The sequence below is a fragment of the Nyctibius grandis genome, chromosome 33, assembly GCF_013368605.1.
Source record: "Nyctibius grandis isolate bNycGra1 chromosome 33, bNycGra1.pri, whole genome shotgun sequence".
NCBI classification, from domain to species: Eukaryota; Metazoa; Chordata; class Aves; order Nyctibiiformes; family Nyctibiidae; genus Nyctibius; species Nyctibius grandis.
This window is the reverse complement of record NC_090690.1, coordinates 4953452-4981428: the sequence shown is the minus strand read 5'-3', so window position 1 is coordinate 4981428 and position 27977 is coordinate 4953452. Positions and strand designations below refer to the sequence as shown.

The following is a 27977-nucleotide window of genomic DNA, read 5'->3' as shown; positions in this document are numbered from 1 at the left end:
GGGCCGGGGCCCTTGGCGGGGGGATCGGGGGGGCCCGGGGGTCGCTCCGCCGCCCCCTCCCCCCGCCTCCGCCGCGCCGGCCCTGCGGGGGGGGGGGAGGGGGGCAGAGGTCAGAGGTCAGGGGTCAGAGGTCACAGGGCACCGACCCCCCCCCCCCCCCCGGTCCCGTACCCTCCGCCACCGCCGCCGCCGCCATCGCGCTGGCCCCGCCCCCTTCGCGCAGGCCACGCCCCCTTCGCGTGACGTCACGCGCCACGTCGCGAGGGGGCGTGGCCTCCCGTCGGCCCCGCCCCCGGCGCGAGGGGGCGCGCGCCTCACGGCCCCCCAGCCCCTGTCACCCCCTGACCCCCCGTGACCCCTGACCCCCCCGTGACCCCTGACCCCGCCGCGACCCCTGACCCCGCTGTAGCCCCGCCCCCCTGACCCCGCCCCCCCCCCCGGTCCCGCCGCTCCCGGAAGCCCCGAGCGGGGGCGGGGCGCGGTCCGGGGCGGTGGCGGGAGCGGAGCGGAGCGGGCCCGGCCATGGTGGGTGCGGGGACGGCTGGGGGGGGCTATGGGGGGTGGGGGGGGCAGGGGGCGGCTGTGGGGGGTGTGGGGTGCGCATGGGGGGTCTGGGGTACCTATGGGACACTTATGGGTGGGTCTTGGGTACATATGGGGCATCTATAGGGGGTCTGGGGTATGTATGGGGGGTCTGGGGGGGTCTGGGGTACGTATGGGGGGGCTATGGGGGGTGTGGGGTGCGTATGGGGGGGCTATGGGGGGAGTGGGGTACTTATGGGGCACCTGTGGGGTGTCTGGGGTACGTATGGGGGGGTCTGGGGTATATATGGGGGGGCTATGGGGGGTGCGGGGTATGTATGGGGGGGCCCAGCGGGTGCTTGGCATGTCCGGGGTGTATATGGGGTGCTAAGGGGGTGTGTATGGGGTGTATATGGGGTGCTAAGGGGGTGTGTATGGGGTGCCTATGGGGTGCTTGGGGGGTGCTCAGGGTGCCTATAGGGTGCTGGGGGGTGCATATAAGGGTGCATAGGAGGTTCTTGGGGGGGTACCTCTGGGGTGCCCAGGGTGCACATGGGATGTCTGGGGTGTATGTGGGGTGCTGAGGGGGTGGATATGGGGTGCTTGGGGGGTGCCAGGGTGCATAGGGGGTGCTCAGGGTGCCTATAGGGTGCTTGGAGTGGATATGGGATGCCTAGGGGGTGCCAGGATACATATGGAGTGCCCAGGGTGCCTATAGGGTGCATATAGGGTGGATATGGGGTGCCTATGGGGTGCTTGGGGGGTACCAGGGTACATACAGGGTGCTGGGGGGTGCATATAGGGGGTGCCCAGAGTGCCCATGGGGTGCTGAGGGGGTGTCTATGGGGTGCCTATAGGGTGCTGGGGGGGGCGCAGGGGTCCGTGTGGGGCACTCGGGGGTACCCCCAGGGCACCTATGGGGTGCCTGGAGGGTGGTGGCGGGTGGCGGGAGGGTGCGGGGTGCCCACCCTGACCCCTGCCCGGGGGGGCACCAGGCGGGCAGCGTTGCAGGCGGCGTGGCCGGTGGCCTGGGAGGTGACCCGGCGGGGGACACGGGGGACGCAGCGGGGGACGCGGGTGACGGCGGGCGCGTGCGGGCGCTGCGGCGGGAGGTGGAGGGCGTCAAGGCCGTGATGGTGCAGAACGTGGAGCGGGTGCTGGCGCGGGGCGAGAACCTGGAGCAGCTGCACAGCAAGAGCCAGGAGCTGGAGGCCACCGTGAGGACACCGGGGGGGGCACCGGGGCGGGCACGGCTGTGGCATGAGGTCACCGAGGTGGGCATAGGGACACCGAGGTGGCACAGGGTCCTTAGGGTGGTCATGAAGTCCCTGAGGTGGCACAGGGTCCCCAGGGTGGGCACGAGGTGGCATGAGGTCCCCGAGGTGGCACAGTGTCCTCAGGGTGGGCACAAGGTGGCATGGGGTCCCCGAGGTGGCACAGGGTCCTCAGGGTGGGCACAAGGTCCCCAAGGTGGGCACAATGTTCTAAGGGTGGGCATGAGGTCCCCGAGGTGCCACAAGGTCCCCAAGGTGGGCGCAGGGTCCCCAAGGTGGGCACGAGGTCCCCGAGGTGGCACAGGGTCCCAAAGGTGGGTACGAGGTGGCATGAGGTCCCTGAGGTGGCACAGGGTCCTCAGGGGGGGCACAAGGTCCCCAAGGTGGGCACAATGTCCTTAGGGTGGGCATGAGATCCCCAAGGTGCCACAAGGTCCCTGAGGTGGCACACGGTCCTTGAGGTGGGCACAGGGTCCCCAAGGTGGGCACAGGGTCCTCGAGGTGGCACAGGGTCTTCCAGATGGGCACAAGGTCCTTGGGGTGGGCACAATGTCCTCAGGGTGGGCTTGAGGTCCCCGAGGTGGCACAGGGTCCCCAAGCTGGGCACGAGGTCCCTGAGGTGGCACAGGGTCCCGAAGGTGACACAGTGTCCCCAAGGTGAGCATGAGGTTCTCAGGGTGAACACGAGGTCCCCAAGGTGCCACAAGGTTTCCAAGATGGACACAGGGTCCCCAAGGTGGGCACAGGGTCCTCAGGGTGGGTACGAGGTCCCCGAGGTGGCACAGGGTCCTCAGGGTGGTCACGAAGTCCTTGAGGTGGCCACAGGGTCCCCGACTTGAGTACAAGGTCCCCAGGGTGGGTACGGCGTCCCCAGGGTGGCAGGGGTTGTCCTTGGGGTCACAGCAGGTGTCCCCAGGGTGGCAGTTTGGGGTCCCCAGGGTGGCAGCGGGTGTCCCTGGGGTCGCAGGGGCCGTCCCCATGTCCCCCCCCGAGCGGTGTCCCCGTGTCCCCGCAGTCGGAGCACTTCAAGACGACGTCGCAGAAGGTGGCACGTCGCTTCTGGTGGCAGAACGTGAAGCTGCTCGTGGTCCTCGGCCTCGTGGGCACCATCGTCCTCGTCCTCATCATCCTCCTGGCCACCGGCGTCATCCCCACCTAGAGCCCCCCCGGGCCACCCCCGTGGGGACACCGCAGCCACCCGCGTGTCCCCGAGGAATACAGGGGGTGACAAGCTGTGTGGGGCGTGTGTGGTGTGGGGACACGGTGGGGGGGACACTGGTGGGGACACTGGGGGGAACACTGGGGGGACAGGGAGCAGAGGGGACACACGTGGGGACACGTGTGGGGACGTGTGTGGGGACAGGCGGGCGCGGGGGCGGGGAGTGGTGCCAGGCGGGCGGCTGGCGCCAGGGGACAAAGGGCACAGTGTGGTGGCACTGCCACCCGGGGGGGGGGTGGGATGGGGACATGGGGGTCCCCAGGGGACCCAGGTGTGTGTGGGGGGTCCTCAGGGGGACATGGGGGTCCCCAGGGACCCACATATGGGGGGGTTTGGGGACATGGGGGTCCCCAGGGGACCCACGTGGGGGGTTTGGGGACAGGGGTGTCCTGGGGGACCCCACGTGTCCCCGGGGGGTCCTGGGGACACCCCCACCCCCCTCCCCAGGGAGGGGACACTCCCAGTCCCGGTGTGTGACCCGGGGGGGGGCGGTCCTGGTCCCTCCCGCTGGGGGCGGGACAGGGACAGGGACACGGGGACAGGGGGGACCCTGCGTCGCCGCCCCGAGGCCATGGTGAGCGCCGGGGGCTCCGCCACCACTTTCGCTTTCCGGGGAGGGGACATGGGACACCGGGAGGTGGGGGGACACACGGGCCCCTCCCGGGGGTTGGGGACACCCCTGTCCCCGTGTCCCCAGACTCTTCCTGGTGGCGGGAGGGACGCGGTTCCAGTCGGGGGGGGTGGCCCGTGTGGGACCTTCCGTGTCCCCATGTCCCCCCACCCATGCTCCAGGATCCCCGCGTGTCCCCACGCTGCCACCCCCGTGTCCCCATGTGCCACCCCACAGTGCCCCTGTCCCTGTGTGCCACCTCCTCACGGTGCCAGTGTCCCCATAGTGCCACTTCCCTGTGTCCCCATGGCCCTTTATGTCCCCATTGTCCCCATGTCCCCATGGCCCTTTATGTCCCCATTGTCCCCATGCTGCCACTTCCCTGCAGTGCCTTTGTCCCCATGGTGCCCTATATCCCTGTGGTCCCTGTGTCCCCATTGTCCCCCCATTGTCCCCATGGTGCCCCTTCCCTGTGGTGCCCTTGTCCCCATGGTCTGTGTCCCCATTGTCCCCCTGTGTCCCTTGTCCCCCCCTTTATGTCCCCATTGTCCCCCTATATCCCCATGGTCCCTGTGGTGCCCCTTCCCTGGGGTGCTCTTGTCCCTGTGGTCCCTGTGTCCCCATTGTCCCCCTGTGTCCCCATGGGCCCCATATGCCCTGTCCCCACGGTCCCCCCCTCACGTCCCCGGTGTCCCCCCCCGTGTCCCCGGTGTCCCCAGGCGGGGCTGGCGCGGTGCCAGCGCGAGGCCGCGGAGGTGACGGAGCTGATGCGGCAGAACGTGGTGCGGGCGCTGGAGCGGGACGGGCGCCTCGGGGACCTGGACACCCGCGCCCGGGACCTGCGCGCCATGGTGGGCACCTAGAGCCACGTGGGGCCCCGGGGGACACTATAGGGACATAAAACCCTGGGGGGACACTATAGGGACATATAGCCCCAGGCGATGCTATAGGGCCACACAGCCCTGGGGGGGACACTATAGGGACACACGGCCCCAACGGGGACATTATAGGGACATAGAGCCCTGGGGGACATTATAGGGACAGATGGCTCCAGGAGGTGACACTATAGGGACAGATGGCCCCAGGGGACACATTATAGGGACATACAGCTCTGGGGGGACACTATAGGGACACATGGCCACAAGGGGGACGTTATAGGGACATAGAGCCCTGGGGGACATTATAGGGACAGTTGGCCCTGAGGGGGACACTATAGGGACATACAGCCCTGGGGGGGACACTATAGGGACAGATGGCCCTGGAGGGGAGGACACTACAGAGACGTATGGCCCCAGGGGACACATTATAGGGACATACAACCCTGGGGAGACACTATAGGGATGTACAGCCCTGGGGGGGACACTGTAGGGACACATGGCCCCAAGGGGGACATTATAGGGACATAGAGCCGTGGGGGACATTATAGGGACAGATGGCCCTGGGGGGGACACTATAGGGACATGTAACCCCAGAGGACACTATAGGGACAGACAGCTCTGGGGGGGGACACTATAGGGACATACAGTCCTGAGGGGGACACTATAGGGACCTATGGCCCTGGGGGGAGCACTATAGGGACACACAGCTCTGGGGGGGACACTATAGGGACATACAGCCTGGGGGGGGGACACTATAGGGACACACATCCCCAAGGGGGACATTATAGGGACAGATGGCCCTGGGGGGGACATTATAGGGACATAGAGCCCTGGGGGGGACACTATAGGGACAGACAGCTCTGGGGGAGACACTAGAGGGACATGCAGCCCCAGGGGGTGACACTAGAGGGACATATAGCCCTAGGGGACACACTATAGGGACACATGGCACCAAGGGGGACATTATAGGGACATATGGCCACAGAGGACACACTATAGGGACATATGGCCCTGGGTGGGGCACTATAGGGACATACAGACCTGAGGGGGACACTATAGGGACACACGGCCCCAGGGGGGACATTATAGTGACAGACGGCCCTGGGGGGGACACTGTAGGGACATATGGCCCCAGGGGTCACTATAGGGACATACGGCCCCATAGCCCCCCCGACCCTACAGCCCTGTATGGCCCGGGGGGGTCACCCTGTCGCTGTCCCCAGGGCGAAGCCTTCACCCGCAGCACCCGGGCGGTGACGCGGCGGCAGCAGCGCAGGGGCCACCGGCGGTGGCGGCTGGTGGCCATCGGCCTCGGTGCCCTCCTGCTCCTCCTCCTCCTCCTCGCCCTGGCGCTGTGGCTGGCGCGGTCACCCCCCGCCACCGGCACCCCCCGTCCCCCCCCCGGCGGGGACTGAGCCCTGGGGGCTTGGGGAGACCCTACAATAACAAACCGTCGGGAGCAGCTTTGAGGAGACCCTACAACAACGGAGCAACGGGATGATCTTTGGGGAGACCCTACAATAAATAAGCACCAGGATCTGCTTTGGTGAGACCCTACAATAACAAACCAGCGGGAAGCAGCTTTGGGGAGACCCTACAATAACTTTGAGAAGACCCTACAATAACAAACCAGCAGGATCTGTTTTGGTGAGACCCTACAATAAATAAGCACTAGGACTTGTTTTGGGGAGACCCTACACTAACAAACCAGTAGGAGCAGCTTTGAGGAGACCCTACAATAATGGAACAACAGGATGGTCTTTGCGGAGACCCTACACTAACAAACATGCCGGATCCTATAATAAATAAGGACCAGGACTTTCTTTGAGGACACGCTACGATAAATAAGCACCAGGATCTGCTTTGGGGAGACCCTACAATAACGGAGCAGCAGGATGGTCTCTGGTGAGACCCTACAATAACAAATATGTCAGATCCTACAATAAATAAGGACCAGGATTTGTTTTGAGGAGACCCTACAATAACAAACCAGCAGAATGATCTTTGGGGAGACCCTACGATAAATAAGCACCAGGATCTGCTTTAGGGAGGCCCTACAATAGCAAACCAACAAGACCCATTCCATGGAGACCCTAGGATAAATAAGCACCAGAACCTGCTTTGGGGAGACCCTACAATAACAAACCAGTGGGATGTGTTTTGGTGAGACCCTACAATAAATAAGAATCAGGATTTGGGGAGATTTGTTTTGAGGACACCCTACAATAACAAACCAGTGGGAAGCAGCTTTGAGGAGACCCTACAATAACAGAGCAGCGGGATGGGCTTTGAGGAGACCCTACAATAAGTAAGCACTAGAACCTGCTTTGGGGAGACCCTACAATAACAAACCATCAGAATCTGTTTTCAGGAGACGCTACAATAAAGAAGAACCAGGATCTGTTTTGGGGAGGCCCTACAATAACAAACCTGTGGGAGCAGCTTTGAGGAGACCCTACAATAACAGAGCAGCAGGATGGGCTTTGAGGAGACCCTACAATAGCAACAGGATCTGTTTTGGGGAGACCCTACAATAACAAACCGGTGGGAGCAGCTTTGAGGAGATCCTACAATAACTTTGAGGAGACCCTGCAATAACAGAGCATCAGGATGGGCTTTGGTGGGACCCTACAATAACAAATATGGCAGATCCTACAATAAATAAGAACCAAGATGTGTTTTGGGGAGACCCTACAATAACAAACCTGTGGGACCAGCTTTGAGGAGACCCTACAATAAATAAGCACCAGAATTTACTTTGGTGAGACCCTACAATAACAAACCATCAGAATCTGTTTTCAGGAGACTCTACAATGAAGAACCAGGATCTGCTTTAGGGAGACCCTACAATAACAAGCCATCGGGATCCATTTTGGGGAGACCCTACAATAAATAAGCACCAGAACCTGCTTTGGGGAGACCCTACAATAACAAACCATCAGGATGTCTTTTGGGTAGACCCTACAATAAATAACATCCAGGATCTGTTCTGGGGAGACCCTACACTAACAGCCCATGGGATCGACTTCAGGGAGACCCTACAATAACACCCCCCCGCGCCTCGCTCCCGGGAGACCCTACAATAACAGGCACCCGGTTCGGGGAGACCCACCCCCACTAACCCAGCGCACCCCCCTCCGAGGAGACCCTACAATAACAACCCAGCGGGACCCGCCCTGAGGACACCCCGCCTTGTCCCCAGGTGCCACCAACCCCGGGGTGGGGGGGGACGGGGACAGAGGGGTGCTGTGGCCCTGCCACCAAGACAGGGGGGACCCCGGGGAGGGGACGGGGGGTCCCTGGCACCCATTGTCACCAGCACGGTGGGGACACCCGTGGCGGGGGGGGACGTGACACGGTGACACCGGGGTCCCTCCCCTCTGCCTCAGTTTCCCCAAGACACGACACCGGAGCCTCGCAGCACCTTTATTGACACCCAGCAGGGGGTGGCACCCGTCCCATGGGGGTGGCACCCGTCCGAGGGAGGTGGCAGTGTCCCCAGAGGGTGGCAGCGTCCCCAGAGGGGTGGCAGTGTCACCCCGTCCCTCGGCGCTTGCTCAGCTCGTCCTGCACCCGCTGGCAGAGGGCCCGGCGCAGGGCGGGTTCCAGCGGGCTCCGGGCGCACACCCGCCGCGTCACCTCCTCGGCGCTGTCACCCTGCGGCACCCCGTCACCCCCACGGCGTCACCCCCACGGCGTCACCCCCCCCCCAGCACCCCTCACGCCCGCACCCACCCGCCTCACCCCAGCGGAGCACCCGCCGCACCCCATAGCCCCCCCCCCTGCACCCAGGGCACCCCACACAGCCCCTGCACACCCCCCCCCCCACACCTTGCACCCATGGGTGCCCCCCCGGGGTCCCCTCACCTGGTGCACGATGACGGCGGTGACGCGCCCGTCGTCCCCCTCGTACTCCAGGCAGAAGAGCCGGGGCCCGCGGGTGTCGGGGGTGGGTGGCGGGGGGGGGGCCCGTGCCGGTGTCACCCCCGGGACCCCCTGCGGCACCTGCACCCTCAGGGGGTGGCCAGGGCCCCCCCCCCACCCTTGGGTGCCCCCACCCAGGAGTACTCCCCCCATCCCCGGGGTCCCCTTGGGTACCCCCCATGTCTCAGCCCAACCTGGGGTGTCCCCCCCCCTCCACCATGGGTGCCCCCCACCCCAGCCCTCCCGGGCTCCCCAACCCATGGGTGCCCCCCTCAAGCACCCCAAGTCCCCCTACCCCCCCATGGGTGCTCCCCCCACCCATGGGTGCTCCCCAGCCCCACCCTCTCCCACCCATGGGTGCCCCCTGACCCATGGGTGCCCCCCCCCTTGGGTGCCCCCCACCTCAGCCCTCCCGGGCCCCCCCCCTCCATGGGTGCCCCCCTCCTCGGGGTCCCCCACCCGCCCTCCCATGGATGCCCTCCCCCCCGGGGTCGCCCCCCCCCCACCCATGGGTGCCCCCCGCCCCTCACCGGGCCGGCGGGGCCGGTACACCTGCTGATCGGGCCGGCGGGGCCGGGGGGGGGTCGCGGTGAGCCGGCCCCTCGCCCGCCCCCGCGCCTGCCGCACCGCTCGGTCGTAGGCGTCCCTGTGCACCGCGGGGCGGGGACACACAAGGGATGTCACGGGGGGGTCCCCGGGGCCGGTTCAAGGCTCCCCCCATCCGGTGCCGGTACCTGGCGATCTGATTGCGGCGGATGTGCCGCAAGAAGCCGTGACTCATGTCAAGGCGCCCACCCGGGCGGCAGCGCCGCGCCGTGGCCGCCGCCTCCATCAGCCGCCACTACCGGGACCGGCCCGGAGCGGGAAAGGGGAAGAATCACCCCGCCGGTAACGGGCCGCGGTCCCTTTAAAAGCCCCGCCGGGCGCCGCGGGCCTGGTGCGCATGCACTGGCGAGGGGCGCCGCAATGCGCATGCGCAAAGGAGGCGGTGCCCACTGCGGCGGATGCGCGCATGCGCCGTAAAGAGGACGCGGCGGCAGCTGGAAGATAGCGCATGCGTAGAGGCAATTCTGTCCATGCGCAGAACAACGGCCTAGCCTTTACGCATGCGCAGCAGGCGCCCCCGAGCTTCTGCGCATGCGCAGTACCTCTGGCACCGGCTCTGGCCCCGCGCTTGCGCAGTGGCGGGAATGTCGAGCCGCGGGAAGCGGGAGCGGGAGCGGGAGGCCCGGGCGGCCCCGCGGGCGGCGGCCGGTGCTTCGTCCTCATCATCATCATCATCGCGGGGCTCGTCACGGAGCCGCCGGGAAAGCGAAGCGGAGCGATCGCGGGGGCGACGGGATGCGGAGCGGGAGCGCGGGCGGCGGGAGGCGGCGGAGCCGGGCCTGGGCCTCCTGGTGGATCCTGCTCGTGTCAAGCGGGAGCCGGGTACCGGGATCGGTTCCTGGGGGGGGTCCGTTAATGCCGCCCCCACCGGCCCCGTGCGGGTCAAGCGTGAGCGTGAGGCTGATGGCGACTCCGATCCTGAGCCCGAGCCCGCCGGTGAGGACCGGGGATGCGGGGAGGGGGGGCACCGGGGTGGGGAACTGAGGGCGGGGGGGGACACCGGGGGGTACAGGGGGACTGAGTGTACGGGGGGGTACCGGGGAGGTGGTGGGGGGGCACTGGGGTGTGGGGTGGAGGACACCGGGGCTGATCCTGGGGGTCCCGGGTTTAGGTCTGGGGAGGCGGGGGGAGGCGCGGGGGGAGGCACTGGGGGGGGAACCGGGAATGCGGGGAGGGGGATTGGGGTGGGGTGGGGGGAACCGGGGTGTGAGAGGGGCACCGGGGTGTGGGGGGGGGCACCGGGGCTGATCCTGGGGGTCTGGCTCTGGGGAAGGGGGGAGGCACCGGGGAGGACCCGGGGGGAGACACCGGGGGTGTTTAGTGGCGGGGGGGGGGGGGGGGGCATTTGCTCCATCTCTGATGTAAGGCCCCTGTGCCCCCCTTCATTAGCGACTCCCGTTCATTAATGACCCCCCCTCGTTAACGAGCCTTCCCCCCCGCAGTGCGCTACGGCCGTTTCGACCCCGAGGACCAGCGCAGCCGCCACTGCCCCTACCTGGACACCATCAACAAGTGAGTGCGGGGTTTTGGGGTCCCCCCCGTCCCTGGAAGTCCCCTCCCGTCCCCCCCCGTCCCTGGGGGTCCCCTCCCGTGCCCCCCCATCCCTGAGGGTCCCCTCCCGTCCCCCCCCGTCCCTGGGGGTCCCCTCCCGTGCCCCCCCCGGCCCACCCCCAGCTCTGTCCCCGTCCCAGGAGCGTCCTGGATTTCGATTTCGAGAAGCTCTGCTCCATCTCGCTCTCCCACATCAACGTCTACGCCTGCCTCGTCTGCGGGAAGTACTTCCAGGGTGAGCCCCCCCCCACCTCGCCTGGGGACTGGGGTGCTGCTGGGGGGGGGACATGGGGGTCACCCAGGGGCCAGGGTGCTGCTGGAGGGGGACACAGGGACAGCCAGGGGCTGGGGTGCTGCTGGGGTCACCCAGGGGTTGGGTGCTGCTGGGGAGGGGACACAGGAGACACCCAGGAGCCAGGGTGCTGCTGGAGGGGGACACAGGGACAGCCAAGGGCTGGGTGCTGCTGGGAGGGGACATGGGGGACACCCAGGAGCCAGGGTGCTGCTGGAGGGGGACACAGGGACAGCCAAGGGCTGGGTGCTGCTGGGAGGGGACATGGGGGACACCCAGGGGCCAGGGTGCTGCTGGAGGGGGACACAGGGACAGCCAAGGGCTGGGTGCTGCTGGGAGGGGACATGGGGGACACCCAGGAGCCAGGGTGCTGCTGGAGGGGGACACAGGAACAGCCAGGGGCTGGGTGCTGCTGGGGGGGGACACAGGGGACACCCAGGAGCCAGGGTGCTGCTGGGGGGACACACAGGGGACACCCAGGCACTAGGGTGCTGCTGGAGGGGACACCCAAGGGCTGGGGTGCTGAAAGGAGACACCCAGGAGCCAGGGTGCTGCCGGGAGGGGACCATGGGGGACACCCACGTTCTGGGGTGCTGCTTTAGGGAGGACACCCAGGGGCTGGGGTGCTGTCAGGGGACACAAAGGGGACACCCAGGAGCCAGGGTGCTGCCAGGGGGAACACGGGGGACACCCAGGTTCTGGGGAGGACACCCAGGGGCTGGGGTGCTGCTGGGGGGACACGGGGGACATCCAGGGACCGGGGTGCTGTCAGGGGTCACCCAGGGGCTGGGTGTTGCTGGGGAGGGGACACAGGGACACCCAGGGGCTGAGTGCTGCTGGGGGGGGACATGGGGGACACCCAGGGGCTGGGGTGCTGCTGGGGGGGACACCCAAGGACTGGGGTGCTGAAAGGAGACACACAGGAGCCAGGGTGCTGCTGGGGAGGGGACACAGGGGACACCCAGGTTCTGGGGTGCTGCCTTGGGGAGGACACGCAGGGGCTGGAGTGCTGCCAGAGGGGACACGGGACATCCAGGGGCTGGGGTGCTGTCAGGGGACACAAAGGGGACATCCAGGAGCCAGGGTGCTGCCAGGGGGGGACACCATGGGGGACACCCAGGGGGTGGGGTGCTGCTCGGGGGGGACATAGGGGATACCCAGGGGCCAGGGTGCTGCTGGGGAGGGGACACATGGGGGCTTCATGGTGACACAGGGGGGCTGCGTGGGGACCCGGCTGCTACCCAGAGAGGACATGGGGGGCACCCAGGGACCGGGGTGCTGTCAGGGGTCACCCAGGGAACACCAAGGGTGCTGCCATGGCGGGGAACGGGGGATACCCAGGGCCTGGGGTGCTGCTGGAGGAGGGGGACACACAGGGACCCCGGGGGTGGGCAGCCCCCAGATGCAGGTGGGGAACAGCTTCTGTCCCATCTCCCCCATCTCACGGCTCCTCCGTTCCCCCTCTCTCCTCTGTGGGGACCCGACACTCCCCCCTGACCCCCTTCACCTCCCCCTGGAACCCTCCCACCCCCCACCCCCTCCCCTCTCCCCCACAGGCCGGGGGCTGAAGTCTCACGCCTACATCCACAGCGTCCAGTTCAGCCACCACGTGTTCCTCAACCTCCACACCCTCAAGTTCTACTGTCTCCCCGATAACTACGAGATCATCGATTCCTCGCTCGAGGACATCACGGTGCGGCCCAAGCGGGGGTCAGACCTCCCTGGGGTGGGGGTTCAGCCTTGTGTTCCCCCCCACCCACTTCTCCTGATGCCGTTTGTCCCCCCCAGTACGTGTTGAAGCCCACCTTCACCGCCCAGCAGATCACCAACCTGGACAAACAAGCCAAGCTCTCCCGCGCCTACGACGGCACCACGTACCTGCCCGGCATCGTGGGGCTCAACAACATCAAAGCCAACGACTACGCCAACGCCGTCCTCCAGGTGATCCCCCCCGTCCCATCAGGGGTGGTCAACGTGGCTTCACCAAGGGGAATCCCAGACTCAATGAGGCTGGAAGAGCCCTCTGGGATCATCGGGTCCAACCATTGCCCTGACACCACCATGGCAACTAGACCAGGGCACTAAGTGCCATGTCCAGGCTTTTCTTAAACCCCTCCAGAGATGGTGACTCCACCACCTCCCTGGGCAGCCCCTTCCAGTGTCTAATGACCCTTGCTGAGAAGAAATGCTTCCTAACGTCCAATCTGAACCTCCCCTGGCCAAGCTTGAGGCCGTGTCCTCTTGTGTGGAACATCTCCCTTGTGAGGAGAGGCTGAGGGAGCTGGGTCTCTTTAGCTTGGAGAAGAGGAGACTGAGGGGTGACCTCATGAATGTTTATAAATATGTAAAGGGCAAGTGTCATGAGGATGGAGCCAGGCTCTTCTCAGTGACATCCCTTGACAGGACAAGGGGCAACGGGTGCAAGCTGGAACACAGGAGGTTCCGCATAAATATGAGGAGGAACTTCTTTACTTTGAGGGTGACAGAGCCCTGGCACAGGCTGCCCAGAGAGGTTGTGGAGTCTCCTTCTCTGGAGACATTCAAAACCCGCCTGGACGCGTTCCTGTGTGGCATGATCTGGGTGATCCTGCTCCGGCAGGGGGTTGGAGTAGATGATCTCCAGAGGTCCCTTCCAACCCCTGACATTCTGTGATCCCAGGCTTCATTTTGGGGGTGAAAACCCCCCCAAACCCCTCCCCACAACTCCAGGGGTGCTTCCCAGCTTCTCCTCCGTAGGCTTTATCCAACGTTCCACCCTTGAGGAATTATTTTTTGGAAGAGGAGAACTACAAGAGCATCCAGCGCCCGCCCGGGGACATCATGTTCTTGTTGGTGCAACGTTTCGGGGAGCTGATGAGGAAACTGTGGAACCCCCGTAACTTCAAAGCTCACGTCTCGCCCCACGAGATGCTCCAAGCCGTGGTTCTCTGCAGCAAGAAGAACTTCCAGATCACCAAGCAAGGTGAGGAGCGGGGTGGGATGGTGGGGTGGGGGACACTGAGGTCCCCCCACTAATTCTGATTTATCTTCTGGGTTGTAGGGGACGGGGTGGATTTTCTCTCCTGGTTCCTCAACGCGCTGCACTCGGCGCTGGGCGGCACGAAGAAGAAGAAGAAGAGTGAGCAGAGGGCGATGAAGGCCCTTTATTCCCTTGGGGCACCTCCTTGGGTGACGCTCGTCACCCCTTGGTCCCCCACCGACGTCTTTCCGTCCCCGCAGCCATCGTCACCGACGTCTTCCAGGGCTCCATGCGCATCTTCACCAAAAAACTGCCTCACCCAGACCTGGTGAGTACGTGGGTGGGGCCAAAGTGGGGGTTCCTCACCCCCGTGGAGGTTCCTCACCCCCATGGAGGTTCCTCACCCCCATGGAGGTCTACGACCTCCCCGCTCTGAGCCCCGTCTCCTGCAGCCGGCTGAGGAGAAGGCGCAGCTCCTGCAGAACTCCGAGTACCAAGAGATGATGGTGGAATCCACCTTCATGTACCTGACGTTGGACCTTCCCACCGCCCCGCTCTACAAGGACGAGAAGGAGCAGCTCATCATCCCCCAGGTCCCTCTCTTCAGCATCTTGGCCAAGTTCAACGGCGCCACCGAGAAGGAGTACAAGACCTACAAGGAGAACTTTCTCAAGCGCTTCCAGCTCACCAAGCTGCCTCCCTACCTCATCTTCTGCATCAAGCGCTTCACCAAGAACAACTTCTTCGTGGAGAAGAACCCTACCATCGTCAACTTCCCCATCACGTGAGTAGTGAAGACCCCCAGGTGGGCGCTTGGGGGCCCTGCCTCCCTTTCACTGTGACCTCTTGGGGGTTTGGAAGCATCTGGGAGGGGTTTGGAAGCATCTGGGGGTGATTGAAAGCATCTAGGGGGAGACGAAATAACCTAGGAGGGGGCTTGGAGGCATCTAAGGGGGGTTTGGAAGCACCTAGGGAGGTTTTGGAGGCACTTAGGAGGGGTCTGGAGGCATCTGGGAGGGGTTTGGAGGCATCTGGGAGGGGTTTGGAGGCATCTAGGAGGGGGTTGGTGGCATCTGGGAGGGGTTTGGAGGCATCTGGGAGGGGTTTGGAGGCATTGGGAGGGGTTTGGAGGCATCTGGGAGGGGTTTGGAGGCATCTGGGGGAGGTTTGGAGGCATCGGGAGGGGTTTGGAGGCGTCTGGGAGAGGTTTGGAGGCATGTGGGGAAGTTTGGAGGCATCTGGGAGGGGTTTGGAGGCATCGGGGGGGGGTTGGTGGCATCTCGAGGGGTTTGGAGGCATCTGGGGGAGGTTTGGAGGCATCTGGGGGAGGTTTGGAGGCGTCTGGGGGAGGTTTGGAGGCGTCTGGGGGAGGTTTGGAGGCGTCTGGGAGGGGTTTGGAGGCATCTGGGAGGGGTTTGGAGGCATTGGGAGGGGTTTGGAGGCATCTGGGAGGGGTTTGGAGGCATCTGGGCGGGGTTTGGAAGCATCTGGGAGGGGTTTGGAGGCATCTGGGGGAGGTTTGGAAGCATCTGGTGGAGGTTGTGGGTGGTGTTGGGGTCCCCCTGGGGTTGGGGCGCTGGTGACCCCCAGCTGGGGCGTCCCCCAGGAACGTGGACCTGCGGGAGTACCTGTCGGAGGAGGTGCAGGCCGCGCACGCCAACACCACCTACGACCTCATCGCCAACATCGTCCACGACGGCAAACCCTCCGAGGGCTCCTACCGCATCCACGTGCTGCACCACGTGAGTGTCCCTTGTCACCTCCCCGCCCTGGGGACAAGGAGGTGGCCTCCCAACCCCGGTGTCACCTCCTGTCCCCTCGCAGGGCACCGGGAAGTGGTACGAGCTGCAGGACCTCCAGGTGACCGACATCTTGCCGCAGATGATCACCCTCTCGGAGGCCTACATCCAGGTGAGGGCACTTGGGTGACACCAGGGGACACCAGGGGACACTTGTCACCCCCCCTAAATTGTCCCCTTGACCCCACCACCCTCCTCTACCGCAGATCTGGAAGCGGCGTGAGGAGGACGAGACCAACCAACAAGGCGCCTGAGCCCCCTTGGGGACACCCAAACCCCCTCGGGGACACCCAGACCCCCTTGGGGACACCCGCACCCCCTTGGGGACATCTGCACCCCCTTGGGGACACCCACACCCCCTTGGGGACATCTGCACCCCCTTGGGGACACCCAACCCCCCCCATTAAAGGCCACCCGCTGTGTTTTTGTCACCCGTTTCCGCTCGTCCTTGGGTGCAGCGGGGTGGGGGGGGGGTCGTGGTTTTGGCACCTTCGGGGACGGGTGACAACGCGCCTGCTTTCCGAGAAAGCTGTCACCTTGTCACCTCCCCCCGCACCCTGTCACCTTGTCACCTCCCCCCCCACCCTGTCACACCCCAAAGCACCCTAAAAAAGATGGGGAAACTGAGGCACGGCGGTAGCTAAGCTTTATTTGGGGACATTGGGGACATTGGGGACGTGGCAGGGGTGGCCTTGTGTCCCCCCCTCTACATCCAGACGTGCTCCTGGCAGTGCTGCAGGGCCTGGCGAGGGGGGACAAGGGGGTGAGGTGGGCACCGTGTCCCCCCTGTTGTCACCTTTGTGTCCCCCCCGTTGTCACCTTTGTGTCCCCTCCCCCGTGTCACCTTTGTCCCCTCCTCACCTGGCAGCGGCGGGCGGCCTCAGGGCTGGAGCACCAGTAGGGCGGGCCCAGGGCGCAGGGTCCCGGGTTTGGGGACAACGCGGGGAGGGGGTGGCCTGGGCCCATGTCCTGTAGGGTGGGGACACGGGTGTCACGGGGGTCCCTCGGTGCCCCCCTCCCCAGGGCTGGTGACGTCCTCGTTGTGTCCCTTGGGGCTGTGACACTCTGTCCTCCCCACCTCGGGGTGTCCTATACCTGGTGGCACCCCTGAGTGTGTCCCCCAGGGGCTGTGACATCCTTGGGGACCCTGGCATGTTGTCTGGGGCTGTGACACCCCAGGATGTGTCCCCTGGGCCTGTGACACCCTGGACATCTACCCAGGGGCTGTGACACCCTTAGGGTCCCCACTATGTCCCCTTGGGGCTGTGACACCCTGGACTTTGTCCCCAGGACCTTTGACACCCCAGGATGTGTCCCCTGGGCCTGTGACACCCCTTAGGTCCCCCAGTGTGTCCCCAGGGGCTGTGACACCCCAGGACGTGTCCCTGGGGGTTGTGACACCCTGGAGTTTGTCCCCAGGGGCTGTGACACCCCAGCACGTGTCCTCAAGGGCTGTGACACCCTTAGGGTCCCCACCATGTCCCCTTGGACCTGTGACACCCTGGGACCTGTCCCCTGGTCCTGTGACACCCTTTAGGTCCCCGCCATGTCCCCTTGGGGCTGTGACACCCCAGGACGTGTCCCCTGGGTCTGTGACACCCCAGCACGTGTCCTCAAGGGCTGTGACACCCTTAGGGTCCCCACCATGTCCCCTTGGGGCTGTGACACACCAGGACCTGTCCCCTGGGCCTGTGACACCCTGGGACCTGTCCCCTGGGTCTGTGACACCCTTTAGGTCCCCCACCATGTCCCCGTGGGGCTGTGCCACCCTTGGGTGCCCTCTCACATCCCCGGGGACCTTGGCTGCCCCCGACACGTCCCCAGGAGCTCCCCCAGCAGTGCCACCCCCACCCTGTGCCACCAAAGCCACCGAGGCCACCCCGCTCACCTCAGCGCCGGCCCAAGCAGCCAGCGGGGCCGCGGTGGCCCCGAGGGGACTCGGCGGAGGTGCCAAGGGGCCGTCGGCATCCTCGGAGCGGCAGACGAAGAGCAGGCGGCAGAGCAGGCGGGGGCCGAGGCGCCCCAGCACCCCCTCGAGCGCCAGCACGGCGTACCGCTGCGCCAGGCACTGGCACGCGCCCGCCACCGCCACCGGCAGCGCCCGGCACAGCGCCGCCGCCCCCCGTGCCACCGCCTCCGTGGGGACGGCCGCCTCGGCGCGCGCCACGAAGGTGCGGCACAGCCAGCACAGCGGCAGCGGCACGGGCAGGGCCTGGCCGGCGGGCACCTGCAGGGGGGGCGGTCACGCTGGAGACTAACGGTGGGGTGAGGGCAGAGGGCAGCTGGGGGTGCCCACGGGGGTGTCCTCAAGGGTGCCCGTGCTCGTGGGCATGGAAGTGGCTGTGAAGTGCCCGTAGAGTGCCATGGTTGTGCCCATGGAGATGGCCACGGCCATGGCCGTGGAGATGCCCACAGAGAGACCCACGTAGACACTCACAGAGACGCCCATGTATATGCCCACAGAGATGTCCATGCCCATGTAGATGCCCACAGAGATGCCCACGTAGACACCCACAGAGATGCCCACAGAGACGTCCATGTAGATGCCCACAGAGATGCCCATTTCCATGCTCGTGGAGATGCCACATAGACAGCCGTAGAGATGCCCATGTAGATGCCCACAGAGATGTCCATGCCCACATAGATGCCCACAGGGACACCCATGGAGATGCCCATAGTCATGCCCACGGTCATGCCCACGTAGATGCCCACAGGAACACCCATGGAGATGCCCATGGCCATGCCCATGTAGATGCCCACAGGGACACCTACGTAGATGCCCATGGCCATGCCCACGTAGATGCCCACAGGGACACCCATGGAGATGCCCATGCCACGAGATACCCACAGGGACACCCATGGAGATGTCCATGGCCGTGCCCGCATAGATGCCCACAGGGACACCCGTGGAGATGCCCATGCCCATGTAGATGCCCACAGGAACACCCATGGAGATGCCCATGGCCGTGCCCACGTAGATGCCCACAGGGACACCATGGAGATGTCCATGGCCGCGTAGATGCCCATGGAGATGCCCCGCGCCGACACCCAGCAGCCCCCACGCTGACGCCCATGGGCACCCACCACCCCGAGGACCCCGTTACCTGCAGGTGGGTGCCGAGTGCCCCAAGGAGGGGCAGGGCCGGGGCCCCCCCGGGCTCCTCCGGGCACAGCTCCAGCCGGGCACAGATGGCCAAGGGCTTCTGGGGGGGTGAGGGCACCCAGCGTGGGGCACCCTGAGGTCACCCGGGTGGCACGGTGTCCCCAAGCACCCCCAGGTGTCCCCAGATGGGCAGTGGCACCCCAGCACCCCAAGGTCACCCAGATGGCATGGTGTCCTCCATCACCCCAAGGTGTCCCCACCCAACGCGGTGTCCCCAATCCCCCCAGCACCCCGAGGTGTCCTCAGATGGCATCGTGTCCCTCAGCACCCCAAGGTGTCCCCACCCAACGCGGTGTCCCCAATCCCTCAGCACCCTGAGGTGTCCCCAGATGGCATGGTGTCCTCTAGCACCCCGAGGTGTCCCCACCCAACGTGGTGTCCCCAATCCCTCAGCACCCCGAGGTGTCCCCACCCAACGTGGTGTCCCCGCAGCACCCATGGGTGCCCACTCACGAGGTCGGTGAGGAGGAGGCCGAAGTACTCGTGCACCAGGTTCTGGCAGGGTGGCACCATGGTGGGCACCGGCAGCGCCGCGCACTCCCGCCGCAGGAAGCCCTCCACGGCCACCTGTGCCCACAGCCACCATGGCACCCGCGGTGGCACCCACGGTGGCCACCCCGTGCCCCCGCCGTGTCCCCACAGGCACCTTGGTGGCCGACTCGTTGGCCATGCGGATGAGGATGGTGACGATCTGCTGGCAGTCGGCGCAGGTGTCCTGCGAGAGGTGGCAGCGACGGGGGGTGTAGGGTGGGGGGAGAGATGGCGTGGGGACATGGGGCGTGGGGATGTGGGGACAGGGAGTGTGGGGCAGGGGATGTGGGGACGTGGGGACATGGCAGGGAGTGGGCATGGGGACATTGAGATGGGACTTTGGGACATGGGGACATTGGGGACATGGGACATGGGGATGTGGGGACTTGGGAACACTGGGGCATGGGGACATTGGGGAATGGGGACATGGGGACAGGGGGACATGGGACGTGGTAACATGGGGACCTTGGGAGATGGGGACATGGGGATGTGGGGACATTGGGAGATGGGGGAAGTGGGGACATGGGGACATTGGGTCATGGGGACGTGGGAACATGGGGATGTGGGGACTTGGGGACATTGGGGAATGGGGACATGGGACATGGGGACATGGGGGATGTGGGGGACAGGTCTGGGGGGGTGTATGGGGACATGGGGCAATGGGGATGTGGGGGGGCAGGAGGTGTGGGGGACACGGGGGGTCTGGGGACATGGCGGGGGCACGGGGACATATGTGGGGACAGGGGGCCGCGGGGGGCTCTCACCGTGGTGGGGGGTGCCCAGGCGTGGCGGGCGCAGTGCCCCAGGGCCCCGCAGCGCAGCGCCGTCTCCCAGCTCTGGCACCAGGCGGGGGGGGGCACCCCGCAGGGCCCCCCCGGCGCCCCCAGCCCTGTGCCCGCCGTCAGCACCCAGCACCCCCCCACACCCCGGGGTGCCCCATCCCACCCTCATGGGGGCACCCAGGCCTCCGGGACACCCCTCCGCCAGTGTCCCACCCCACCCCAAGACCCCCAAAGGGCACCCAGGCACCCAGGACCCCCCCACCCAAAGCCCCCCACCCTCAAGAGGGAGGGGCCCCCCCCGATAGGGTCCCCAGGGGGGGGCACCCAGATTTGGGGGGGGGGGGCACCCAACTTTGGAGGGGCACCCACATCTAGAGGGGGGCACCCAGATTTGGGGGGGCACCCAGCTCTTGAGGGGGGGCACTCAGCTTTGGGGGGGGGCACCCAGCTTGGGGGGGCACCCAGTTCTAGGGGGGGAACCCAGATTTGGGGGGGGTCGCCCAGCTAAAGGAGGGGGCACCTAGATTTGGGGGGGGGGGCACCCAGATTTGGGGTGGCACCAGATTTGGGGGGGCACCCAGCTCTAGGGGGGGGGCACCCAGTTTTGGGGGGGCCCTACCTGGGGTGGTGCAGAGCAGGGCGAGGAGCAGGAGGGCCAGCGCGGGTGACGGTGACGGTGGCCGTGCCATGGCGGGCGCTGGCGGGGCCCGGGGCCTGCGGCCTCTTATAGCCCCGGCGGGGAGGTGGCCCTGGGCCGGTGCCAGTGCCGCGGGGACACGTGAGCTGCCACCCTGTCCCCCACCCTGTCCCCAACCCTGTCCCCCACCCCGTGCCCCTGCCACTGTCCCCATGGTCATGTCCCCCATGGCCATGTCTCCGTTGGGGTGCCCAATGTCCCCGTTGGGGTCCCCAACGTCCCCGCCCCGGTGCCCACGGTGGCGGGGGACACACACGGTGCCACTCGTGCGGTGACAAAGACTTTTATTGAGCCGGGAGGGACGGGGTGGCCCACGGCACCGGGGGGACGTTGGGGACATCGGGCGCCCTCAGAGCTGGCTGGTGCCTGAGGGGCGAGAGGTGGCAGCGGGGACAGGGCGCGTGTCCCCGTGTCCCCGTCCCCCATGTTGTCCCCGTGTCCCCCCGTACTCCCGTGTCCCCAAGCCCCCGTGTGTCCCCATGTTCCTGCACCCCCTTGTCCCCATACCCAGATGTCCCCCATGCCCCCCCGTGTCCCCCTCATGTCCCACACCTCCACGTTCCCATGTCCCCCTGTGTCCCCCCGTGTCCCCCCGTGTCCCCCCATACCTCTATGTCCCCCCCACGCCCCTATGCCCCACCATGTCCCCCCACGTCCCCATGGCTGCCTGTGTCCCCTCATGTCTCCCCATGTCCCCCCATGTCCCCACACCCCACATTCCCACTCCCTCATGTCCCCTCCATGTCCCCCTATGTCCCCCCATGTCCCTATACCCCCATGTCCCCCCCACGTCCCCCCCAAATCCCCATGTCCCCCCCCATGTGCCCCCTTGACCCCCCATGTCCCCACACCCCCATGTCCCCACATCCCCCCACATCCCCCCCACACGTCCCCCCATGTTCCCACACCCCACGTTCCCACGCCCCCATGTCCCCTCCATGTCCCCCTGTGTCCCCCTTGTCCCCCCATGTCCCTATACCCCCATGTCCTCCCCACATCCCCCCCATGTCCCCATGTCCCCCCCACGTCCCCCCTTGTCCCCCCATGTCCCCACCTCCCCATGTCCCCATGCTCCCACGTCCCCCCTATGTCCCCCCCGTCCCCCCTTGTCCCCCCATGTCCTCCCCATATCCCCACGCCCCCATGTTCCCCCCCATGTCCCCCCATGTCCCCACTTCCCCCCATGTCCCCACACCCCCATGTCCCCACATTCCCACGCCCCCCCAGCACCCATGGGTGCCCCCCCGCCCCGTCCCTTTCCCGTCAGGCCCTTGAGGTGCCGCACCCCCCCTCGAGAGCCCTCCTGGCCCAGGTGTGGCCCTGTCACCCGTGTCCCCTCAGGGTGTGACAGCGCGGGGGGGCACTCACCTGGCTCGGGGCGGGGGGGGCACCAGCGCAGGCGGGCGCAGAGGCGGGCGGGGGCCTCGTGGCGCCCCAAGGCCGCTTCGATGGGCGCCAGGGCGCGGCGCAGCAGGCGACGGCACAGCCCGGCCCCCCCCCGCAGCCGCCCGCACACGCGCTGGGTGACACGGGCCACCGCGGCCTGGGGACACACGGCATCACGGAGGGGGTCATGGTGGGGGTGTCGTATGGGGGGTGTCACATTGGGGGTGTCACATAGGGGGTGTCACACGGGGGTGTCACATGGGGGGATGTCACATGAGGGGTGTCGCACGAGGGGTGACACATTGGGGGCTGCCACAGGGGGGTGTCACATGGGGGAGTCCCATGAGGGGTGTCCGGGGGGTTTGTCACATTGGGGGTGTCACACATGGGGTGTCACATGGGGGGGTGTCACACGGGGGTGTCACATGAGGGGTGTCGCACGAGGGGTGTCACATGGGGGCATTGCACGGGGGGGTGTCACATAGGGGGTGTTACACGAGGGTGTCACACGAGGGTTGTCACACGGGGGTGTCACATGAGGGGTGTCACAGGGGTGTCTCATGGGGGTGTCGCACGGGGGGGTGTCACATGGGGGGGTGTCACACGGGGGTGTCACATATGGGGTGTCGCATGGGGGTGTCACATGGGAGTGTCGCACAGGAGGGGCATCGCCTCTCACGGGGGGGACCGGGGCTTCGCACAAGGGCCCCATGCGTGTCCCCCCCCATGTCCCCCCCTGTGTCCCCCCCGTGCTCACCTTGTCCCTGGGGTTCACCACGAGGCCCCTCAGCGCCGTCACCACCCGCTTGCAGACGGTGCAGCGCAGGGTGCCAGGGGGCAGCGCCCCGCCCCCGCTCTGCGCACCCAGCTCAGCTCCCAGTGCCGCCCAGTAACCCCCAGTGCCGCCCAGTAACCCGCAGTGCCCCCCAGTAACACCCAGTGCCTCCCAGTGCCCCCCAGTGCCTCCCAGTACCCCCCCAAGCCATTCCAGTGCCCCCCAGTGCCCCGCCAGTGCCTCCCAGTATCCTCACACACCATCCCAGTGCCCTCCAGTGCCATCCTAGTGCCCCCACAATCCCATCCCAGTGCCCCCCTGTGCCCCCTCACAACCCCATCCCAGTGCCCCCCTGTGCCCCCTCACAACCCCATCCCAGTGCCCACCAGTTCCCGCCCAGTGCCCCATCAGTGCCACCCCAGTCCCTCTCTTGGGGCCCACCCCAGTCCCCCATAGGTGCCCCCCTAGTGCCCACCAGTGCCCCCATGGGTGCCCCCTTGATGCCCACCCCAGTACACCCATAAATGCCCTCCCCCCACCCCATGGGCGCCCCCCCCAGCCCCTCACACCCCTGTGTCCCCCCCACGTCCCCTCACCGTGATGTCATTGTCACCCCACTGGAGCCCGTCCTTGGTGGCGGGGGGACGCTGGCACCCTGGCTGGGACCCCCCAGCACCCAGGGGCAGGGCTGGGCAGTGCCACATCAGGGGACACGTCCCTGTGTCCCCTCTCCTGACCCCATGTCCCCTCCCATCCTTGTACCCCCATGTCCCCACCCCATGTCCCCATCTCCCCCCCATGTTCCCCATGTCCTCATCCCCTCTTTGTCCCCAACCCTCCTTGTCCCCTCTGTCCCCACCCCATGTCCCCCATGTCCCCGTCCCCCCCGTCCCTCATATCCCCGTCCCACTGTCCCTGTCCCCCTGTCCCTGTCCCCCCACCATGTCCCCATCTCCCCCCCTGGTCCTGGTCCCCATGTCTCCCATGTCCCCAACCCCCCCCATGTCCCCATCCCTGTCCCTCATTTCCCCACCCCTGTCCCCCATGTCCCCCATGTCCCTGTCCCATGTCCCCCATACCCCAGGTCCCCCATGTCCCCCCATGTCCCCCTCCTTGTCCCCACCACCCCCATGTCCCTGTCCCATGTCCCACATGTCCCCCATGTCCCCCATGTCCATGTCCCCCGTACCCCATGTCCCCCATACCCCATGTCCCCGCCATGTCCCCCATGTCCCCGCCATGTCCCCATCCCCACCATGTCCCCATCCATGTCCCCCACGTCCCTGTCCCCCCCATGTCCCCCTCCCTGTCCCCGCCACCCCCATGTCCCCCCACCGTCCCCATGGGGGTCCCCACCGGTGACCCCGGCGAGCAGGGCCAGCAGCAGCAGGGCCATGGTTGCCCGTCCCCGAGCCCCGGGGACTTTTAAGTCTCCGCAGGGTGGGGTGGCACCCAGGGTGACAGCAGGAAGGGCCCCCCCAAACCCACAGCGGGGGGGGACAGCCAGGCATCCGGGAACGGTGGCCCCCGGTGACATCTGCGGGGGGGGGGGACAGGGGGGGGCTTGGGGGGATGGGGGGGTCCTTGGGGACATGGAGGGGACAAGAGGAGACTGTGGGGACACTGGGGGGACATTGGGGAGGGGACAAGGAGAGAGCTGGGGGACCTGGGGGACAAGGAGGGACCTGGGGGGCAACATGGGGGACAAAGAGGGAGGGAGGAGGGACTTTGGGGACCAGAGGGATGGGGGGGTGCCCTGGGGGAGACAAGGGGACACTATGGAGACCTGGGGGGACTTTGGGGACGGGGGGGTGACAAGGGGATGCTATGGGCACCCAGGGGACATGGGGGGGACAGGGAGAGAGCAGGGTGCCATGGGGGGGCAGTGCCACCCTCCTGTTCCTGGCAGCTCTCGGGGCCACCGCAAACCCCAAAGCCACCGAGGGCGGCGGGGGGGGACACGGGGGGGTGACACAGGACACAGCCCTGCCCCCCGCTTCCTGTCCCCATCCCCCCCTGCACGAAGCCACCAACATCCATCCTGTGAAGGTCACGGGGGGGGACACCCCACCCAGTGCTCCCAGTAACCCCCACCCTCATTTCTCCCCAGCTCCCCCACATCACCCTGTTCACCCCGCGTCTTTCTGCCACCTCCTGTGTCCCCAAATGCCCCCACATGCCCCAGGTCCCAGTGCCACCCTGTGTGTCCCATGTCCCCATGCCCCCTTACAAGCCCCCGTGCCACCCCTCATGTCCCGTGTCCCTGTGCCACCCCACACACCTCATGTCCCTGTGCCACCCCTCATGTCCTGTGTCCCTGTGCCACCCCACATGTCCCTGTGCCACCCCACATGTCCCCATGCCACCCCTCATGTCCCGTGTCCCTGTGCCACCCCACATGCCCCCATGCCACCCCACATGTCTCCCTGCCACCCCACATGCCCCACACCACCATGAGGTCAACGAGGACCACGGCGTTGTAGGGGACACCCCAGCAGGCCACAAGGACCACGGTGACGATGGCGGCTGGAGCCGCCCGCACCCCCTTCCCCTGCGTCTGCATGACCCCAGCGGTGGGTGGGGGGGGCTTGGGGGGGGTCCCCACAACCTGCTGCCACCCGCTCGGCCCTACCCGCCCCTGCTGCCCGTCGGCACTTCGTTAGCTGGGGCTTAATTAACTGGGACCAAAGTCCCCGGTGTTTTGTGGAGCTGGGGGTGTCTGGGACGGCCATCAAGATGGCGGAGGGACCGTCATCATGCAGCTCAGAGAGTTGGGGCTGTTCAGCTGGGAGAGGAGAAGGCTCTGGGGAGACCTTCTAGCACCTTCCAGTGCTTAAAGGGGGTTATAATATATAGAAAATAATGATATGATATAATATATGTAGGTGACACCAAGCTGGGTGGGAGTGTGGATGTGCTGGAGGGCAGGAGGCTCTGCAGAGGGACCTGGACAGGCTGGAGCGATGGGCTGAGGCCACTGTGTGAGGGGCAACAAGGCCAAGTGCCGGGTCCTGCCCTTGGGGAACAACAACCCCCCGCAGCGCTACAGGCTGGGGCAGAGCGGCTGGAAAGTGCCTGGTGGGAAAGGACCTGGGGGTGTTGGTCGGTGGTGGCTGGATATGAGCCAGCAGTGTGCCCAGGTGGCCAAGGAGGCCACCAGCATCCTGGCTTGTACCAGCACTAGTGTGGTCAGCAGGACCAGGGCAGGGATCGTCCCCCTGGTGAGGCCGCACCTCGAATCCTGGGTGCAGTTTTGGGCCCCTCACGACAAGAAAGACCTTGAGGTGCTGGAGCGAGTCCAGAGAAGGGCAACGGGGCTGGGGAAGGGTCTGGAGCACAAGGAGAAGGGTCTGGAGAGCTTGTGAGGAGCGGCTGAGGGACCTGGGGGGGTTTAGCCTGGAGAAAAGGAGCGACAGGACGAGAGGAAACGGTCTCAAGTTGCCCCAGGGGAGGTTTAGGTTGGAGATCAGGGACAATTTCTCCATGGAAAGGGCTGTCAAGCACTGGCACAGGCTGCCCAGGGCAGTGGTGGAGTCCCCATCCCTGGGAGGGGGGGGTTGGTCACAGCCTGCTGGGCCTCACTGCTGTGGGTGCCTGGGGTGAGTTGGGGTCCCCTTGGGAGCTGGGTGTCCCCTCAGGCCCGGAGCGATGCTGGGGGAAGCCCAGCTCGTTGTGACCCCCCCCACCATGGCATCAGCCTGGGGGGGGATTGTGCACCCCAACAGCCACCCCTGGGTCATCCCCCCCATCTGTAGGTGGAAGCCCACCCCGAGGAGAGCGACTGGGGTGATGAGAGTGGACTAAAATCACTAATTGCCTCATTATCCCACTCAAAAAGTGTCTGTAGGGCTGGGGGGGGTTTGAAGGGCCTCTGGGTGTTGGCACGCTCCTGCCCTGAGTCCAGCTGCGTCTTTTGGTGAGGGTTAGTGGGGTCAAGGTGGAAAGAGACGTGATTTCTCCATCCCACCCACCCTGCCTGGGGCAGGGGGTGCCTGCAGACCCCCGGGACCTGGGAGACCAGCCCTCTCCTGGCACCCAGCTCGCAGCCACCCCAGGAGGAGCAGCCTGAAGCCACCGGCCGTCACCTCCTCGCCGAGAAGCCCAGGTGAGCCCCGGCCACGCGGGGAGGTGGCGGTGGGCACGTGTGTCACGGCTGGTGTCCCTGAGCAGGGGGCTGTGGGTTTGTGGGTGCTGGTGGGTGATGTTTGGAGAGGGAAGGGTCAGCCCAGCGCCGTGAAACCGGTGGGTTCCCCAGAGCCCTTCGGAGGCATCAGGGACTGCGGCCAGGGATGGGACAGGACCCCCCCACACCCACGCAGGGGCACCAGCACCCAAAACCAGAGCAGGATCCACCCAGGGACCCTCAACTGTGGGACAAAATCCAGCTGGGGGTGGGGGGGACACCGGGGGACCCCAGACCCTTCCTGGGGGTGAAGCTCTGCCCAGTTGGGTGCTGGAACCATGGGGAAGGGTGGGATGGAGGGAAGGTGGGTCGGGGTGCCCACACCGCCGGGCTCTGCCTTCCCAGGGGGTCCGGAGCCCCTTGGGTGACCCCCCCGGGAGCCCCCCGCTCGCTTCCCGACGCGGCGCCCGGCTCACGCTCCTCTTTCATAATGAAATAATTTATTTTCGAACAGTCGAACGACACAGAAGCACCCGCGGGCGCAGCGGAGGGCGGCTCAAACGCGTCGGTCCTAAAAATGTAAGAAAAAAGCACCATTGGATGGTTTTGGGCCGGGGGGAGGAGGGTGACGGGTGTTTACAGCAGGGACCGAACGGGTGGGAACAGAGTTGGTGATTCTCCTGTCTGCCGCTCGCCGGGCTCTCGGCCGGCCACGATCGAGGCGATGCCGGAGCGGGTTTGCTTCTTGGGAAGGAAAAAAGAAGAAATGAAGAGAAAAAAAGGAGGAGAAAGAAAAGAATAAAAAAAAAAAGAAGAAAAAAAGAAGAAAAAAAATAAAGAGGAAAAAAGGAGAAAAAAGGGAAGAAAAAAGAAATGAAAAAAGAAA

At 66.0% G+C, this 27977-nt stretch overlaps 5 protein-coding genes across 7 annotated transcripts; 3 read left to right on the top strand and 2 right to left on the bottom strand.

The window, feature by feature from the left end:
• Nucleotides 1-302: 302 nt before the first annotated feature.
• VAMP8 (vesicle associated membrane protein 8) lies at nt 303-3029 on the top strand. Its single transcript, XM_068421543.1, has 3 exons — nt 303-525; nt 1518-1739; nt 2812-3029. The coding sequence occupies exons 1-3, from the start codon at nt 523-525 to the stop codon at nt 2953-2955; spliced, it is 369 nt and encodes a 122-aa protein (XP_068277644.1). The 5' UTR covers nt 303-522; the 3' UTR covers nt 2956-3029.
• A 504-nt stretch (nt 3030-3533) lies between these two features.
• On the top strand, nt 3534-7486 carry VAMP5 (vesicle associated membrane protein 5). Of its 2 annotated transcripts, XR_011049958.1 has the most exons (4): nt 3534-3589; nt 4345-4476; nt 5727-6811; nt 6946-7486. XR_011049958.1 is itself a non-coding variant. In XM_068421537.1 (3 exons), the coding sequence occupies exons 1-3, from the start codon at nt 3587-3589 to the stop codon at nt 5916-5918; spliced, it is 327 nt and encodes a 108-aa protein (XP_068277638.1). In that variant the 5' UTR covers nt 3534-3586; the 3' UTR covers nt 5919-7486. The 2 variants fall into 2 exon arrangements, 1 of the variants encoding a protein (XP_068277638.1); XM_068421537.1 differs by having other exon boundaries at nt 5727-7486.
• Nucleotides 7487-7910: 424 nt separating this feature from the next.
• Nucleotides 7911-9381, bottom strand: C33H2orf68 (chromosome 33 C2orf68 homolog). The gene is given in 5 exon segments (XM_068421541.1): nt 7911-8160; nt 8371-8461; nt 8463-8508; nt 8958-9073; nt 9162-9381. Coding segments are annotated over 5 exon segments (474 nt in total). The 5' UTR covers nt 9260-9381; the 3' UTR covers nt 7911-8037.
• Nucleotides 9382-9617: 236 nt separating this feature from the next.
• USP39 (ubiquitin specific peptidase 39) lies at nt 9618-16065 on the top strand. 2 transcript variants are annotated; one of them, XM_068421400.1, is made up of 12 exons: nt 9618-9969; nt 10476-10545; nt 10725-10819; nt 12433-12569; nt 12665-12817; nt 13613-13838; nt 13917-13994; nt 14096-14163; nt 14288-14619; nt 15442-15577; nt 15660-15746; nt 15841-16065. In XM_068421400.1, the coding sequence occupies exons 1-12, from the start codon at nt 9618-9620 to the stop codon at nt 15886-15888; spliced, it is 1782 nt and encodes a 593-aa protein (XP_068277501.1). In that variant the 3' UTR covers nt 15889-16065. The 2 variants fall into 2 exon arrangements, with proteins under 2 accessions (XP_068277501.1, XP_068277502.1); XM_068421401.1 differs by lacking the exon at nt 10725-10819 and having other exon boundaries at nt 12467-12569.
• Nucleotides 16066-16340: 275 nt separating this feature from the next.
• Nucleotides 16341-22283, bottom strand: SFTPB (surfactant protein B). Its single transcript, XM_068421582.1, has 9 exons — nt 22176-22283; nt 20730-20859; nt 20093-20217; nt 19444-19512; nt 19215-19364; nt 18739-18837; nt 17523-17861; nt 16496-16603; nt 16341-16376 (listed from the first exon to the last, which is right to left on the bottom strand). The coding sequence occupies exons 2-9, from the start codon at nt 20797-20799 to the stop codon at nt 16341-16343; spliced, it is 996 nt and encodes a 331-aa protein (XP_068277683.1). The 5' UTR covers nt 20800-20859; nt 22176-22283.
• Between the last annotated feature and the right edge of the window lie 5694 nt (nt 22284-27977).

Excerpts from the sequence above, each read along its gene's own strand:
- SFTPB (XM_068421582.1), bottom strand. The coding sequence starts at position 20,799 with ATGGCACGGCCACCGTCACCGTCACCCGCGCTGGCCCTCCTGCTCCTC. Across the intron at positions 18,838-19,214 it reads GGGTGCTGCGGGGACACCAC|AAGCCCTTGGCCATCTGTGC; the intron begins GTTGGGTGGGGA and ends TCACCCCCCCAG. Across the intron at positions 17,862-18,738 it reads CACTCGGCACCCACCTGCAG|GTGCCCGCCGGCCAGGCCCT; the intron begins GTAACGGGGTCC and ends CCCCCCCTGCAG.
- VAMP8 (XM_068421543.1), top strand. Across the intron at positions 1,740-2,811 it reads GCCAGGAGCTGGAGGCCACC|TCGGAGCACTTCAAGACGAC; the intron begins GTGAGGACACCG and ends GTGTCCCCGCAG.
- USP39 (XM_068421400.1), top strand. The coding sequence starts at position 9,618 with ATGTCGAGCCGCGGGAAGCGGGAGCGGGAGCGGGAGGCCCGGGCGGCC. Across the intron at positions 9,970-10,475 it reads TCCTGAGCCCGAGCCCGCCG|TGCGCTACGGCCGTTTCGAC; the intron begins GTGAGGACCGGG and ends TCCCCCCCGCAG. Across the intron at positions 10,820-12,432 it reads CTGCGGGAAGTACTTCCAGG|GCCGGGGGCTGAAGTCTCAC; the intron begins GTGAGCCCCCCC and ends TCTCCCCCACAG.
- VAMP5 (XM_068421537.1), top strand. Across the intron at positions 4,477-5,726 it reads CCCGGGACCTGCGCGCCATG|GGCGAAGCCTTCACCCGCAG; the intron begins GTGGGCACCTAG and ends CGCTGTCCCCAG.